This window comes from Limanda limanda, chromosome 11, assembly GCF_963576545.1.
Source record: "Limanda limanda chromosome 11, fLimLim1.1, whole genome shotgun sequence".
In the NCBI taxonomy this organism is placed as follows: domain Eukaryota; kingdom Metazoa; phylum Chordata; class Actinopteri; order Pleuronectiformes; family Pleuronectidae; genus Limanda; species Limanda limanda.
Genome location: NC_083646.1, coordinates 10,742,779 through 10,758,718, shown reverse-complemented (window position 1 = coordinate 10,758,718; position 15,940 = coordinate 10,742,779). Strand labels below are relative to the sequence as shown.

The 15,940-nt window shown below is 42.4% G+C and overlaps 3 protein-coding genes across 3 annotated transcripts; 2 read left to right on the top strand and 1 right to left on the bottom strand.

Moving 5' to 3' along the window:
* Positions 1–22: 22 nt before the first annotated feature.
* On the top strand, positions 23–6,820 carry kel (Kell metallo-endopeptidase (Kell blood group)). Its single transcript, XM_061080703.1, has 18 exons — positions 23–458; positions 1,317–1,611; positions 1,699–1,980; positions 2,070–2,191; positions 2,538–2,696; positions 2,782–2,853; positions 3,587–3,775; positions 3,861–4,021; positions 4,119–4,230; positions 4,333–4,428; positions 4,522–4,620; positions 4,705–4,782; positions 5,503–5,609; positions 5,684–5,773; positions 5,856–5,923; positions 6,039–6,199; positions 6,297–6,386; positions 6,465–6,820. Exons 1-18 carry the CDS (start codon positions 423–425, stop codon positions 6,609–6,611), a joined length of 2,364 nt encoding a protein of 787 aa, XP_060936686.1. The 5' UTR covers positions 23–422; the 3' UTR covers positions 6,612–6,820.
* Positions 6,821–7,214: 394 nt separating this feature from the next.
* On the bottom strand, positions 7,215–9,144 carry emg1 (EMG1 N1-specific pseudouridine methyltransferase). Its single transcript, XM_061080776.1, has 5 exons — positions 8,982–9,144; positions 8,754–8,855; positions 8,003–8,144; positions 7,681–7,886; positions 7,215–7,597 (listed from the first exon to the last, which is right to left on the bottom strand). The coding sequence occupies exons 1-5, from the start codon at positions 9,129–9,131 to the stop codon at positions 7,484–7,486; spliced, it is 714 nt and encodes a 237-aa protein (XP_060936759.1). The 5' UTR covers positions 9,132–9,144; the 3' UTR covers positions 7,215–7,483.
* A 586-nt stretch (positions 9,145–9,730) lies between these two features.
* On the top strand, positions 9,731–15,498 carry nop2 (NOP2 nucleolar protein homolog (yeast)). The gene is made up of 16 exons (XM_061080704.1): positions 9,731–9,827; positions 10,427–10,555; positions 10,669–10,711; positions 10,788–10,852; positions 11,153–11,502; positions 11,668–11,875; positions 11,968–12,170; positions 12,316–12,405; positions 12,515–12,602; positions 12,715–12,855; positions 13,256–13,395; positions 13,487–13,576; positions 13,676–13,798; positions 13,908–14,005; positions 14,118–14,254; positions 14,445–15,498. The coding sequence occupies exons 2-16, from the start codon at positions 10,450–10,452 to the stop codon at positions 14,858–14,860; spliced, it is 2,298 nt and encodes a 765-aa protein (XP_060936687.1). The 5' UTR covers positions 9,731–9,827; positions 10,427–10,449; the 3' UTR covers positions 14,861–15,498.
* Positions 15,499–15,940: the final 442 nt, after the last annotated feature.

Genomic DNA, 15,940 nt, shown 5'->3' with positions numbered 1-15,940 from the left:
ATTCAATACAGTGTAACAATGTGTAAGCAAAAAAACAAAGAAAGTGATGTGTTGGCCTTCACTTACCAGCCTCTGCTCTGAAGCCTCTGACCCTGCAGACAGGTGGACGAGGGAAAATACAAACCAGAATCTCCAATTTCTTCTGAGTTCACAAACCACAAAACATCCGTCTGTGAATGACTGAGACCATACTCTTTGCTTGATTATCTGGCCTGTGGAGAGCGGAGTGAAGACGTAGCCCCCAGAGTTGTTTTTTTATCAGCGCCTCAGATGAGGAGAGAAGTGAGTGATGAACAGAGATAGAGGGCAGAGATGACAGCTGTTTGACGGAGGGACAGCAGGAGGAGGTGCACACGAGAAACATCCAACGTCAAAGACGAGAGGATGCAACACGCCAGAGGAACACACAGCAAGACGTCCATATGCTGAGAATGAGTGACACTCCAATAGAGCTTGAGGTAAGAACTTCACCAAAGGGAGAAGAAACGTTCATGTTGTTATGAAGCCGTGTTTACGGTGTTCACATGGTGACGAGGCTGATGTGGGTTTCAGATGATGGAAACTGGAGCAGAGCCATCCAGGGACATTTTACTAGTCAAGTTTGGGGTTGTTGACTGAGGTCTGCAGTGGGCTCAAACTGTGTCAAATATAAGGTTGAGAGCCAAAAGCCAAAGTGATATTGTTTTAATCAGCATTTTCCAGTAAATTTGAAAAAGACAAACAGCATGCCACAGATATTAAGATGTGTTATGGTTCTACTGACCTGAAAAGTCCTATTTGAACAGGACCATATCCACTTTGGGATGAGTCTCTTATCATGTGATAACATTTGCTGGTATCTTTTTGTCCGATTATTCCTCCTGTGTTTGTTGTTGAAATGAACAGAAACTCTAAAGCCCTTTAATCATTGTGCACAGCAGTAAAAATGACATAAGCTGTTACAAGGATCAATAATAGATGCGTTTTTAGTGGAGGTGACGCATCAATCATGATGTTTGAGTGATGGTTCTGTAGATTTATGATCTATTGCCCCCAACCTGAGGATGTGGCCTCTGCAAGGAGTTGCATGATAAATCTAAGGTGTCACAAGATGATTGATTAGAAAAAAGAAGAAAAACAATCATCAAAAACCTAAAATGTTGCTTTAACTTTCTGGCTTTTCTTAAAAAATCTCTGCTTGAAATAGTCGAGTTGTTTATTAAAAGGAAACGGCCTGAATATCAATTTACTATCTTCCAGATATTCATATTCAAGAAACTGAATCATGGTATATTAGTGAACCCGGTTGTGATCTGCTTTCACTTGCTCACTTCCAGCCTCAGCTATCAATCCAGCCACCCACACAGCCAGAGGTTGAGAGGGGGCTACAGCCCCCACCTCTGTTTCAACTGCCACCCCCCACCCAGGATCCCCCTGAGACCCAGCACCAAACCCAGATCCAGCCTGAGATACAGCTGTCAGAGTCAGGCCCCGAGCACCAGCCCCAGGCAGTGTCACTGTGGGTGAAACATCGAAGGCTGCTCCTCCTCTTGTGGGGATCTGCAGCCTTGTTGGGATTAATGTACTATATCCACCAGAATCGAAATCGGAGCAGTGATCAGCCAGGCACTGGTAGGCCTCCATAGAAAGTGTACTCCCTAAAATTCAGAACTCATTACTTATCATTTTATCTAACTCTTCTCCCACTCTGACCCACAGTGACTCCATGTCTCTCCCCGGCCTGTCAGTGGGCCTCAGCCCGACTGTCCATGTCCGCTGATCCTTTCAAGGAGCCGTGCGACTACTTCTTGTTCATGTGTGGATCTGACAGACTCACGCAAGACAGTCGGGGGAGACATAGAGGACAGGGCATTCCTGGACATCCACAGAACCAGAATGGGAAGTCGGCGTGGCCAGAGAGAAAAGGGGAAAGGTCACTGAGAGAGGAGAAGGTGATGGACAGGAAAACGATGCTGCTGCAGTATATCAGGGAGATTTTGGGTAGGAGTCTACAGCTAAAAAAAATGCCCTCTGGTGTTTAACCCTCTGCACTATAGGGAGTGTGTCACTGAATTGTGTTTGTTCTACAGAATCAAACGACAGAGCCGGCAGTTCAGCTGTGCAGAAGACCAAAAGGTTCTTCAATTCCTGTTTGGACACAAGATCTATAGAGACTGCTGGCGTGGAGCCCTTCCTCACACTCATCCACAAAGTATGACTCACTTTTCCCCTTTATAAACAAGGCCCCAGCTGATGATTCCCCAAAACAGGTTGTCAGTGTTCCCTCATTGCCTCTATTCTCTGAGGTCAAGGGAAATTAACTGCCCGGCTCTTTCCATGATGCAGTTCAACTGCTCAGGAGACACTCTTCAGTTTGGAAAAACATGCTTGAAAAATATCTGGACTAAAATAACTCCACTGGAAAAACTGTGATAAGCATTTGTTGCTGTTTGTCTCAGATGGCAGACGCATTGTCAGTGAAAGACATGTGTTACTACGTTGTTTTGTCTATTTCTATATTCAAACATGTCCTTCTCATTCTCTGTTTCTCTGTGCAGCTGGGAGGTTGGGCCGTATCAGGCCAGTGGAATAAGACGGACTTCAACTCCACCCTGAGCCTGCTGATGAGAGACTACGCCACCTTTCCATTCTTCAACCTCTACGTGGGCAGGGACCCTAAGGAAATTTCCCATGAGCGTAACAAAAGATATATACAGGCCAGTATCTTTTAGAGTAGTTTATGATGCTTGTGGGAGTAGTGTTTGTGTCGTTGCTGAACTTAAGTCTCCTCTTCCTCAACAGATCGATCAGCCTGATCTGCTGATCCCGATTGAATGGAACAGCAAGAGCCAGAAATCTCGAGCTAAAGCTCAGGTTGGGTTTCGGTGTTTGTTGATCTTTTCCTTTCATCATGTGCATGGCAAAACTTTGTTTTGATGCTGGCATGATAGTTTATCTAAAATTCTGTGTCAATAAAACTCCTGAATTAGAATTTAGAACAAAAAAAGAGAAAGAACAAAAAGAGAAAGAGACAGAAAGAGAGAGAGAGAGAGAGAGAGAAGTACTGACTCTATTCGTCCATACCACCACTAATACAATCCTTTATCAATTAAATTTGATTCAAATAAGATTCATTAGCATGACACTCACATGTGTAGCCAAAGCATGAATACAAAATCGAAGATTTATATATTAATGGAATAAAGAAAATAGCATAAACAGTAAAGATATCTTATTACATGTAATCAAGCTGTAACTAGAACAGAGCACTTATCTCCAACACTGCCAACCAGTCCCTTTCACTTCATTCAAGCTGCACCAACTTCAACACACTCATAAATATCAGATCACTTAATGTGCCTTGTATAACATCTAGATCCATAAATCATTCCCTGGGAAATTGGCAAAATGCCGAATTATCTAGGATCTTCCCGGCCACGTATCCTTCCACTAAATTTCGAGGAAATCCATGACATCGTTTTTGCTCACAAACAACCTTCTTGGTGGAGGTGCAACCAATAAACAAATGGTGGCACTAAGTCGAACGTGTTGCAATACATATTTACAGATTTCTGTCTGTGTCGTCCTCCTGCCTCTTTTCACGCAGACATTACGTCCCTTCATGGCCACATGTCAGCGGTACCTGGCTCTGTTGGGGGCCCCTCCCAGCAGCGACATGATGCACGTGGGCATGTTCATGTCTCTCTCCTCTGAGCTCGCTGTGAAGGCCACGCCTCTGCAGTATCGCCTCTCAAAAGGACAGCTCCACCAGCGCATGTCTATCAAAGAGCTGCAGGTAGTGGAGGAGATGGCCTCGTCTCTTTAAATGCTCACGTCTGTACTCACTGTGATGACATTTCTTCATATTAATGCTCCCACAGATTCAGGCGCCTGCCATTGATTGGTTGGGCTGCCTGCGGGCCGCTTTCCATCCACTGCCCCTCATGGAAGACGACCACGTCCTTCTGCACAACTTGCCCTACGTGGTGCACATGTCCCCCATCATTGGGAAATGGCTGAACAAATATGAGCCGAGCAACAGGTGGGCTAGTACCGTGTGTGACCTGAAACAACACATGAGCAAAATGGCACAGAGACATTCCCCATTGACCCTTTGCTGCTGGTTTTATTCCACTCAGCGCCCCCCTGCAAACCTACATGGTCCTGAATCTGCTGCACACGCTGATGCCTGCCATGGATTCCAGATTCTCTGAGAGAGAGAAGAATGTGTCTGTGGGTGACGCTGATGGGGTGAGTCAACACAACAAGCAATAACGTTTTACCAGAGAGAAACACACAATGAGATCCATGAATTGATTCGTGTCACGTCTTCTTTGTGGAACTGCTCACCAGACAGCTCCTCGCTGGAGACGCTGCGTCCTGGAGACAGAGCGAGGGTTTGACTCGGTCCTCACTCACCTCCTCAGGGAGAGGACGGCGCACAGAGAGGTGACGAGGGTCAATATTAATATCAGTCCTTAATAATAAGAGTCACGAAGCTGATTAAACTTGTATTAAATACTTTTTTTTATTGTTCTACAGGCAGAGGAGATGATTGAGAATATCTTTTCCGCCTTCAAGTCCAAATTACATGAACTCAAGGGGACGAATCAGAAGTCTCTGCAGTCTGTTATGACGAAGGTGAAATATGAAGCAAGATTTGATATTGTGTATATAAACTGTACTCTCTAAATATTTGAATGTCGGTTATCTGTCTTCTTCCAGGTTCAATCCTTGATTCCAAGACTCTGGATTACAAGTGAGATCTCTGGAGACGCTGAGCTTGACATGCTTTTTTCTACGGTAAATAATTAGTTGGAGAATATTTTTTTGAGTTCTATCATGGATTTGGATCCATCAGTTGCTACCAGCAGTATAGAAATGGTCACTTGGCCTTTAGAGGTAGTTGAACTCTGGGTTCCGCCTATTTTAAAGATCAGGGGCCTCATTTATAACCAAGGCTTACAAATCGTTCAGACCCCTGTTTGTCAGCACATGCACTATCAGTATGAATCCTACACTCTTTTCTAAATGAGCCCCTGGCCTTTAATAACCTTCACCATGGTAGTTACGTTTTCACCCCAATCCATCTGTATGTTTTTTAATTGCTTGTTTGGAATGTTGGTCCATAGGATTACAAACTAGATAACTGATTCCCACTAAACTTGGTGGAGGGATGGGACAGGGGCCACGGCAGTGAGCACAGATCCAGAATAAGAGGCTGATTCTGGAATTCAAGATTTTTTACATTTTCTGACTGATCCGCATGAGTGTGGGAAATTTGGTTCTGATCCAAATAAAAAAGGATTTGAATTTGTTTTAATAGGGGGTTAGACCTTAATTTGGTTCATGTTTTCATCAACCCATCAGTCTTCTGCGACGCACATTATGCCTTTATGATCTGCACTGTTTTATATGCTTGGCCTGGTTTGGTTGGCCTTGGTGGAGATGCTCCAGTCCGGCTAAGCGCGGTGCAGCTGAACACAAAGAACTCCACTCACTCAACAACCTGTGTGTCTCCAGGTGTCGGTGAGCACTCACAGCTTCTTCTCCAACTATGTCCAGCTTCTGTCCTTGTGGCAAAAGAGGCGAAGAAGACTCTTGTCTGAGCCGAGCGAGCCGCCTGACGTGTGAGTGACTCATCGCTGTAACATGAACCATTCAAGTGTTGAGCATCTATTGAATCCTTTCTCGTTTCTTTCAGTCTGTCCGTCACTCCACTTCTCCTGGGATCTGAGCTCCTCTTTCCCTTGGGAATGTTTGTCCCTCCTCTCTTCCATCCAACCTACCCCAGGTACAGCATAGACACACTACACCATATCATTATGATCATTTGGCATTTCAATACTCTTTCTATCTTTTGTGTTTCTGAACAGAGCAATGAATTATGGTGTGGTTGGTTTCCTTATCGCCAAAGACATCCTCCACATGCTTCTGCCTGACAGTAAGAGGCTCACATTCATAGAAGTTACTATTTCAGACATAAAAACTGCATTCTCTACACTGAAATTGTAGGTTGTTTACTCCAGTATCACCCCCATGTGTCTGTTGTGTTGTAGTTTCCTCTCAGAGTGAGACGGTGCACGCTGTGGGGGAATGTGTGTGGACTCACTATCTCACTGTGACAGAAAAGGCGAGCAGAGGTGGAGCCTTCTCTCTGTCGTCAGCGCAGCGGCAGGAGGTGTGGGTGCAGTTCTCTGCACTGCAGATAGCGTTGCAGGTGAGGAGCCGTCTTCAGGCTTCACTCTGTGTGTGTGTGTGTGACAACAACAGTGTGAAGCTCATGCATCCACATTATGTCCGCCCTCGTTCCTCAGGCTTATTACCAGAGTTTAGAGAATCGTCCGGGGGACACGTCCATCTCAGGTCTCTCACACACTCATCTGTTCCTCTCAGCTTTCTCTCAGGTAATAACTCTCTTTAAGGTTTATATCTTTCCTTCTCTCAGCTGCTGATTTTCAGTCTTTTCCTGTTGTTTTTTCCAGGTTAACTGTGACTTTGACCCCTACCATGAGTTCATGCCCCTGGAGCCCTCCTTCTTGATTAAGGTCATTTGTGCCAGATCTCATCTGTGTCCTACAAGCCTTCAGTGTCCCAGTCAAACCCAGCAACACTCATTACAAACCTGCTGAGGACACTCCTCTGAAGACTGGTGGGACATAGTCCGACAAAATATTGACGTCCCTGTTGTGCTGTAGCAATCAACCAATTACACTGTGGATGCAAACTGTTGTTACAAAGAAAGTTTATCTGCAGAAAGAACAAACCAAAGAAACACTTGCTCAGTTGTTTTTCAGATGTGTTTGTGTCCTGTCCATTGCACAGGCTGTTTAGTTTTCATTAAATAAAAAGACATTTGAAAAAAATGTTTTCCCTGTTTCACTTCTTCATTAAAGTAAAACTACAACACAAGAATTCCATATAAATATTTATATAAATTTCAGAAAAGACAGAAGACTGAGGCTTCCTAACTGAATCATAAAACCTCAGGTTGCCAGGAGCCGGGCTTCAGATCAGAGCAGTAACTGGATTCAAACTGACTGAAACTGTATATTTCCTTTTTAGGAGCTGGGCTGAAAATGTATTTTCCTAATAGTGGTAAATGTTTTTTAATATAATGCAGAGGTTAGGTTGGGAAATCCATGTGTTTTATCTCACTGTTTGATGTTTTCTTTATAAGGTTTACCTCTGAACCCAAATTAACTCATAACACCAAATAACACACAATAGAATCATAAAGTTTAATGGAACTGTATTTAAAGCCATAGCTCCAGGAATCGGTTGCTACAACAGATAAGGGTACAAAATCATTGAAAGGGAGAATTGGGTACAAACGTTGATGTACGGTATATTACACATTGTTCGTGTACACCAAACTGAATGTATGTCTGTCGTCCACGTGGCCTCTCCGGTGAGACAGACCTTCGATGCCATCATGTCCACTCTTAGTCCACTGGAAATAAATGTCCACATTCTGTCTCATCAGTAGTCCATGAACTGTTTTTCACAGGACGCCCCACACCTCCTCGAAGGCCGAGCACATCTTGGCACAGGTCAGCGCCGCAGAGAGCGGGTAGTTACTGATGGACACGCTCTTGTCTGTGTAGTCCGCCTTCGCCTAAAGACAGACACAGGGATCAGCAACAAAGACACTTGAAGCCTTGCTCTGTAAATCAGCCGGCGTGTAAAGCCGTCTCTTACCGCTCCGTGTGCAAACGCTCCGATCACAATTGCACATGGTCCCTCGGGCACCAGGGTCCGGGGGCAGACGGCCTCGCCTGAAGAGAAGGAGGTGCAGATGCGAGGGCAGCCGGGAGGCAGGTGGTCAGACACCGGGTTTTTAATCATCCTCAGGAGCTTCTGTGGACCATCAGCCGCTCTGACACTCAGCTTGTGCAGCAGCTGAACTGAGGGGGGAGAAGACCGAAGAGAGAGAGATGAGGAGCAGGTGTGAGAAATGAAGACATGTTTGATATATGCATTATTTATGAACTAAAACCATACAGCTGAGGAGGTAGTTTACCTATGAGGCCACAGAAGCGGGTGAAGGTTCTTGGGATGCGGGTCTGAGGGTTGATCTCTATCAAGGCGTTTTTCTCTGTGTGGATGTAAACCTGCAGCAGACCGGCCCTGTTCAGAGGACTGTCCATCAACATGAGCAGACACTGGCGAGAGGACACAAGATCATTCATGTTATTTATTAAGTTATTTATATCTCTCAGGACATATCTTAAATAAAATGACCTATATCTGCCAAATTAATAATCAGAGTATAGTGTACTACAGTGACTGAAGCAACATGAAACACAAACTAAACAGAGCAAATAACATAACACATAACACACTAAACATGGAAATATAACAATCACAAACATATAAATATGAAACTGCATTCTACTCTAAACAATATGCCTTTGGGGGTATATAGATGACAGGTAAGGATTTTAAGGCAGGCATAATTCATGTTTATAAGAGTTAAGCAGTTATTATGCAGTTATTCATATTTTGATGCCAAGTGCATAACTGGACAAATACTGGGAGTAACATTTCTATCAAAACTAATAACTAAGATGTGAATACACTGTATTGGTGGTTCTCTAACACACTCACACAAAATACATGTCTGTTTTAATGGATATTTTCTATTAGGATCTTTTGAATCAGGTTATTGCAGAACTGTGGTTGAGGGAAGTACTGAATGGGACATTTTACAGTACAATAAAACAGTTCCCAGTGGATTGTCACTTCCAGAGGCAGTAACTGGTTCCCAGTACCTGATGTGTGATGTCTGGTCTGATGTCTCCTGGATTTCTGCCACTTTTAACGATCATGTTTTTGTGCTGGTCACAGTTCAACAGCTCAAAGGTTTTTCCCATCTGGAAGAAAACAAACACATGTCGATTGTTAATAACTCCACTTGTTGTAAACTAAATGAACGTGTGTTGATGGGGGTTGCAGCAGCAGACATGACGACACCCCCACCCGAGCAGCGGACTCGTTACCTTCACGGTCTCCAGAGAGGCTCCCTCCAGGATCACCACCAGCCTCCGGTCGGACATGCGGTCGTGGAGGCTCCGGAGGTGTTTGGCCGGTGTCGGTTCATATTCGTCCAAATGTTCGAGGCCACGCTTCTTACTCACCGGGACATCCATGTTGCTTTCTCTCTCCACGTGACTGGCTGACTGTCGCGGGCAGAGTGCGTCAGGGCGGACGTGCGCATTCACGAGGACATTTAAATACATAACATTTATTTGACTTCTCTTCTTTGAAAGATTATTCATTTACAGTTTCATGGGCTGGAGCAATACAGTTAAATCTGGTTTCAAGAGTTTTAGTTGCCTGCTATTTTATTTATTATCTATTTTTTGTATGTCCTGTTTAAAAGACTGCAGGCACACATTTATATATTTAATAAAACACTTAGAAATCGAACTACCTTTATTTCCTTTATTGGTATTCGTTCATTAACTTCTAACTTTGATTGTAATTTTTCTATTTACAATACTTTTTAATACTTCAACTGGGATCAAACAGACAACAATGAAGTTTGAATTACCATAATTATCAAAACTATCACTAGTATTAATATTCCTGTAATTGTCGTTCCGTGCTTAGAGTTTGTATTTTGACAAAATGCACCACATTAAAAAAATAAATAATAATAAACACAACACAAACGTGTCTATTAAATGGAGCGTGCGCGTGCATGTGTCTGTGTCGCCACCATTACTACGTCACTCGTGTGCGTCGGATGTTCCTCCACAACGTGCTGAGGGAAATTTCACGTGTGAACGCTTCAATCTTCCACCGAACAGACAGGAGTCGGATTGAAAGTCCCAGATCGGCCGGTGAGTCTCTGAATAAATGTCTTGGACGCTCAGAAGATAACGACTCGGTCAGTGTGAATGTTCCGGATGTGACCAGCACGTCCGGAGTTAGTGTTAGTCGGTGTGTGAATGCTCCTCAGTTCTACATAACGTGTCTAGGCCACTGGGACGTGGATGTAATAGGCATGTTGGAATTTATAAAGTGGGTCATTGTGTCTCCAGCAGTAGATTATTATACCAATCTAATCCCATATTTTACCCTTAATTTACCTGAGATTTAACAAGAATATTCTTAGAAATACATGTTTCAAAATGTACTCACAACTGAGAGCTTTAACAGCATGTTATGTTGGAACTGGTCAGATTTCTCTCAATCTACATTTAATACCAAAGTGCCCCAAGGATATCTGCGAAATTCCTGATCTATCTTCCATGTGGCAACTTAAATGTATATGCAGATATTTTGATTCATCTAATCCTACATTCTGCTGTTCCCTGTTGTCCCACACAACATATCTTAGTCTGAAGAGAGGACAAGTTGTAGTATCTGCTCTTACACTCTAAGCCACTGACATTTTGCAAAGCTCCTGAACAGATCCCTGTCATCTGCTGCTTTTCAGGGAACCCCGTGTAGCTCAGAGTCATGGGTCGGAAGTTTGATCCCACCAACAATGTGAAGAGAGGACCTGGGAGGAAATCCAAGAAACAGCAGGGAGCAGAGACAGAGTTGGCCAAGTTTATAACTGATGGTGAGTCTTGGGTCTATTCAGACAACTTTTCTGTTACACATGTTTTCGCTGTGGGAATATAACGGACCGTGAGGCTTGTTCAACAAGATATTTTTTTCTTTTCTCGTTTGCAGAGGACACTGAACAAAAACGTCTGTCAAGTAGAGGCAGGAAGAGGTAAGAGGTCTACTGGTATCAGAACATGAAACATCACTATGTTTACAAGTTGTTTAATCGTGTCGTCATTTTCCAGAGCGGCAAAGAGAGTCCAGAAAAAGAAAAAGCCTGAAGATGCTGCTGAGGAAAAGACAAAGACAGGTAACAACATTGTTTTCAGTGATGGTTTTCTCTGAACCTTTATCTGTGGTCACAGGGAATAAATATATAATTGATTTATGAAAAATAACAAGACGGGGAAGCAATATCTTGTCTCGTTCTGTGGGTATTAGGGCTACAACATTTCATACAAATAACAGTTGCTGGATTATCTCAAGAATTTAGCAAAATATGGATGGTGCTTAAAAATGCAATTTATAAGGGGAATTAAATTCTATACCAGAAAGAAAAACTGTTGAATAGATATTTAATGTATGTTCTTGTCCATTACTTTTTCTAAAGTTTTCACTGATGAGAACAGTAAATGGTTGAAACCCGCAACAAGGAAGCGCAAATTGGATGAAGGTGAAAGCGAGGACAGCAGTGATGAACACTGGGAAGATGAGGAAGATGAAGAAGAGGAGGAGAAGATGGAGCAGCAGCAGATGAAGAAAGGAGGAAAAGACAAAGGAAAGAAGGCGGCAAAATCCAAAATTAAACCAGTGGAGGAGGAAGTGAAGGATGCTGAGGATGACGAAGATGATGCTGAAGATGATGATGATGATGACGATGAAGAAATGGTCGATGACTACGGAACTCTTGATGACGTCAGTGGAGATGCAGCAGAAGAAGAAAGCGATGGAGATGAGGAGGTATGTGAAACCACTGAAACTGTTTTTAGATACAATCACTGATTTTGTTAAAGAAAAGACCATATGTTTATAAGTATCATAAAGTATGAGGATTGTTTATGTGGTAAACATAAAATATTCCGATTTTGTGACGACTTCTGTCCTTTGGTTCCGTTTCACATTTAGCTCCTCCCTATTGAGCGTGCAGCAAAGAAAGAGAAAAAACTGAAGGAAATCTTGGATCTAGACAGTGACGAAGATGATGATGATGAGGAAGACGATGACAAAGACGGTGAAAAGGAAGATAAATCCGATGAGGAAGACACAGTACAAGCCAACATGGATGAAATGGATAAATTTAGGCTTCCTGGAGCAGAGGAGAGTGAGAAGGAGGGTGAGTGGTCAACATCTCTTTTCAAATTAGATTCAGAATCACACAAACTCTTGCAAATACTGAAAGATTATTTTCCTATCTGTGTTTTGAAGGTGTCCTGATGTGTGTGGACCTGAAAGAAATTCACCAGAGAATAAAAGACAACATCGACGTCCTTTGTAATTTCTCCACAAAGCGCGAGGAGGGGAAAGACAGAGCCGAGTACATCGCTCTGCTGAAGAAAGATCTCTGCACCTACTACAGCTACAACGACTTCCTCATTGAGAAATTAATCGACCTCTTCCCCCTCTCTGAGGTGTGTGTTCTCCTGTGGGACATATGAAATTTGCCCAAAATTCAGAAGTTCTTATAGTGATTGCTTTGGATTGATGTGTTTTACTGGGTTTGAATTAAAATGACAAAAACTGATCCATTATTCTTTGTATCTTCCTCGTTGACAGCTGGTTGACTTCCTTGAGGCCAATGAAATTCATCGACCCGTCACTATTCGGACAAACACACTGAAAACGAGGAGGAGAGACCTTGCACAGGTAATTGAGGCAAAAATTGCCAAAGAAACTCCTCAAATGACTCGACTACTGTTTTCACATGCTTTCTTGAAGTGTTCACCAAGTCCAACGTTGTGTTTTTCTTGTTAAGGCCCTGATCAACAGAGGAGTGAACCTCGATCCACTGGGCAAATGGTCTAAAGTGGGTCTGGTCATCTATGACTCCTCAGTACCTGTCGGTGAGTTTCAGTACATTCATATCAAAGATCAGACTTGGTTGGAGAATATCTGAGACCCAGCTGTGGCGTCACAAGCTTTAACTTTAATCCTTGTTATATCTTTTTTTAACAGGTGCAACACCAGAGTACCTGGCTGGTCAGTACATGCTGCAAGGAGCATCCAGTTTTCTGCCTGTCATGGCTCTTTCTCCACAGGAGGGAGAGTTGGTGTTGGACATGAGTGCAGCTCCAGGAGGCAAGACAACCTATATCGGTAAGATGTGCTTCAGGTGTGCCTGGTGTCATTGACAGTTACATAACTTTTATGAGGTGTTGTTATTTTCATTTTCTTGTTGACCAATCTGATGATTTTCTTAGTTATTGGATCAATCTGTTTGTCTATGAAATATCAGGAAAATATAAATTTTTCTGATAATTTATATTATCATGTAACTGGTTTCGAAAGGTGGTGTAGAAATAAAGTTGCTATCATTATTGGACAAAACATTAATATATTTGAGAAGCTCTTACTAGATTGTGCTTGAAATTTTACTGAAATGATTGATTCAATGTGAAAGTAGTTGCAGATTAATTTGTGTTGATTGATTACTAGTTAAAGGCAAATACAATTATTTTAGTGTAAACTAAATAATGACGTGTATGTCTCCCTTTAGCTCAGCTGATGAGAAACACTGGGGTGATCGTGGCTAACGACGCTAACGCTGATAGATTGAAGAGCGTGGTGGGAAACATCCACCGTCTGGGCGTCACCAACACGGTTGTCTGCAACTACGATGGTCGGCGGTTCCCAAAGGTAACAACCACACATCCATACAAATACATTATCTCTGTGATCAATAACATGAATCCAAGAGTTTTATTAAGTGGACTGACTTTGCGGACAGGTGATGGGTGGGTTTGACCGAGTGCTGCTCGATGCTCCGTGCTCAGGGACAGGAGTCATCGCTAAAGATCCAGTTGTGAAGACAAGCAAGGTAAACCACTTTTTACACGCGCACCTGTGTAGATGCACACTTTTGATTTTGAATAAAGTTGTAATACTTAATTCCTGTAATCCTCCTGCTTCATAACAGGACGAGGCAGACATCCAGCGCTCTGCTCACCTGCAGAAGGAGCTGATCCTTGCTGCTATAGACTCTGTCAATGCCGGATCGGCCTCAGGAGGATATCTGGTCTACTGTACATGTTCAATAATGGTAAGTGGGGAGTAAGAATTTGTTTTCTGCTTTGCATTCATTGATTATGAGCATGCTGTAGATTATGTGGTTGAAAGGTTTGGACCTTGATTGAAATGTGTTCCCGTAGGTGGAGGAGAACGAATGGGTGGTGGACTACGCCCTGAAGAAAAGGAACGTCAAACTAGTTCCCACAGGTCTTGACTTTGGCAAGGAAGGTTTCACCAGGTAAACGAGATAATCACTGTGTGTGTGTGCATGTGTTTTTACCAGGTTTGTAAATTACTGACAAGGAAACACTTTGATATTAAACACAACATTTACTATTCTATTCTTTAAGGTTCAGAGAACGAAGATTCCACCCTACTCTGAAACTCACCCGCCGATTTTATCCTCATTCCCACAATATGGACGGATTTTTTGTGGCCAAGCTCAAGAAGTTCTCCAATGTTGTTCCAACCGAGTCAGAGGGGAAAGGTAACGTCATTTTACTGTGTCCACATCCATGCTTGTACGTGTTAATAATTGTAATTGTAGCAACAGTGATTTAAAGCTTTTTAAACTAAAGCATTGAAGTTGGATGTCACTTATGATGTCTAAACAGATTTATGCATGACAGTTGCCTTGTATATCCTGAACTAACCCTCTGTATCTATTACTAATACAGAAGAAGAGAATTCAGAGGCTCCTGAGTCGACAGAAGTTACAGAATCTCCTCAGACTAAACCATCCAAAACCGACAAGACCGACAAGGCTGTCCCTGGAAAAGCAGGCGGCTTAAAGGCAAAAGCCCAAACCAAGGGAACAGCAGGCAAAGAGAAGGCAAACAAGCCAACAGGCAAAAAGGACTTGCCCACTGGACCAAAAAAGGCAAAGATCGCCAAGATGGATGACGACATTGTGAGAGGGTCTGAGGCCAGGAAGCCCGGAGCAAAGGCCACTAAAGCATCCAAGGGCAGCAAAAAACAAGGAGGGAAATTTGAGAAAAAGAAGGGCAACAAAAAATCCCCCATGAAGTCCAAGAAGAGAATGGGAAAGAATAAATTCCAAAAGTTGAAGCGCATGTTGGAAAAAAATGAGTGAGTGACATTGTATACAGTGTGTTGAAATGTAATGTGAGAGCTTTGGAAAGCTCTGTTACAGACTCAGATCCTCTTCAACCTGGTGTACAGCAGTACTGTAAGTGTCACACATAATTGTAACATGACCATGTACAGATTGATTTGGCTGGTCAACGATGTTCCGTATCAGTTTAATCCTCTCCCTTTTTTTTATTTCTATTACTTAATATTCATCATGTTTGTTGATTTAAATGCAGGTTGAGAAGACTTCTAGAAATGTGTGAGACAAAATAAATTTTAAGATATTTTTCTCAGCACTTGTTTGATTCATCATTTATCAGTTGGAGGTTTTGTCTTATTGGTACATCTATAGCCTCGTCATCACACACTAACAGGTTTCACTCGTCTATTACCTCCAGTAAGAAGGCTATGGTTTTGTCTGCATGCGTTTTGAGTTTTTGATTGCAGGAACAGAATAAAGATCCTCTACTGATTTCTATTACATTTTGTCGAGGGGTGGGAAATGACCTGAAAAAATGATAAAACTTTGGTTGGGGACCAGATCACGGACAGACTCAGGAGTTGTTGTTCAATGTAATGTTTTTTCAAACAATGATTTAACATCTTGGTGAAAATAAAAATCAGGCCTGTTTAGAAGACTGATATTTATGAGTGTTTTGATTTGGTGTAGATCAAAATAAAATCTGCATCTGGTGAATTTGATTTTTGTTTTTACATTTGAAGCACTGTTGGTCCCTGGCGAAGACGCACACAACTTGTAATGTATTTTGACTTGTCAGTTTTGTGTTGATCAGTTCCAACTCTAGTTTCAGGTAATCATACTGTAAATCTGACCAGTACCAACTTAAATTGAAAATACGACAAGTCAGGATGGAACTTCATTGAAAGTATCGTGAATCAGACAAGTCACGCTGTCTTAATGTAAAAGGGAAATTTACAAGATATTTATAACATATAATTTAACTGCAGCTGCCTATAACCTAATTCGTCCAAGAAGTTCATTAAATTAGTCAGGATGTATTTTTATATATCTGATAAATACATATATTGAATCTTATTTACACATCTTCATTTTAAATTT

Bases quoted from the DNA above. Each gene is read 5' to 3' on its own strand.
- kel (XM_061080703.1), top strand. From the start codon at position 423: ATGCTGAGAATGAGTGACACTCCAATAGAGCTTGAG. The intron at 1,612-1,698 runs GTAGGCCTCCAT...TCTGACCCACAG, and splicing joins CAGTGATCAGCCAGGCACTG to TGACTCCATGTCTCTCCCCG. The intron at 2,697-2,781 runs GCCAGTATCTTT...CTTCCTCAACAG, and splicing joins GTAACAAAAGATATATACAG to ATCGATCAGCCTGATCTGCT.
- emg1 (XM_061080776.1), bottom strand. From the start codon at position 9,131: ATGGATGTCCCGGTGAGTAAGAAGCGTGGCCTCGAACATTTGGACGAA. The intron at 8,145-8,753 runs GTACTGGGAACC...TCCTCTCGCCAG, and splicing joins GACCAGACATCACACATCAG to TGTCTGCTCATGTTGATGGA. The intron at 7,887-8,002 runs GTAAACTACCTC...CTCCCCCCTCAG, and splicing joins CCGCTTCTGTGGCCTCATAG to TTCAGCTGCTGCACAAGCTG.
- nop2 (XM_061080704.1), top strand. From the start codon at position 10,450: ATGGGTCGGAAGTTTGATCCCACCAACAATGTGAAGAGAGGACCTGGG. The intron at 10,712-10,787 runs GTAAGAGGTCTA...GTCATTTTCCAG, and splicing joins TCAAGTAGAGGCAGGAAGAG to AGCGGCAAAGAGAGTCCAGA. The intron at 13,396-13,486 runs GTAACAACCACA...CTTTGCGGACAG, and splicing joins ATGGTCGGCGGTTCCCAAAG to GTGATGGGTGGGTTTGACCG.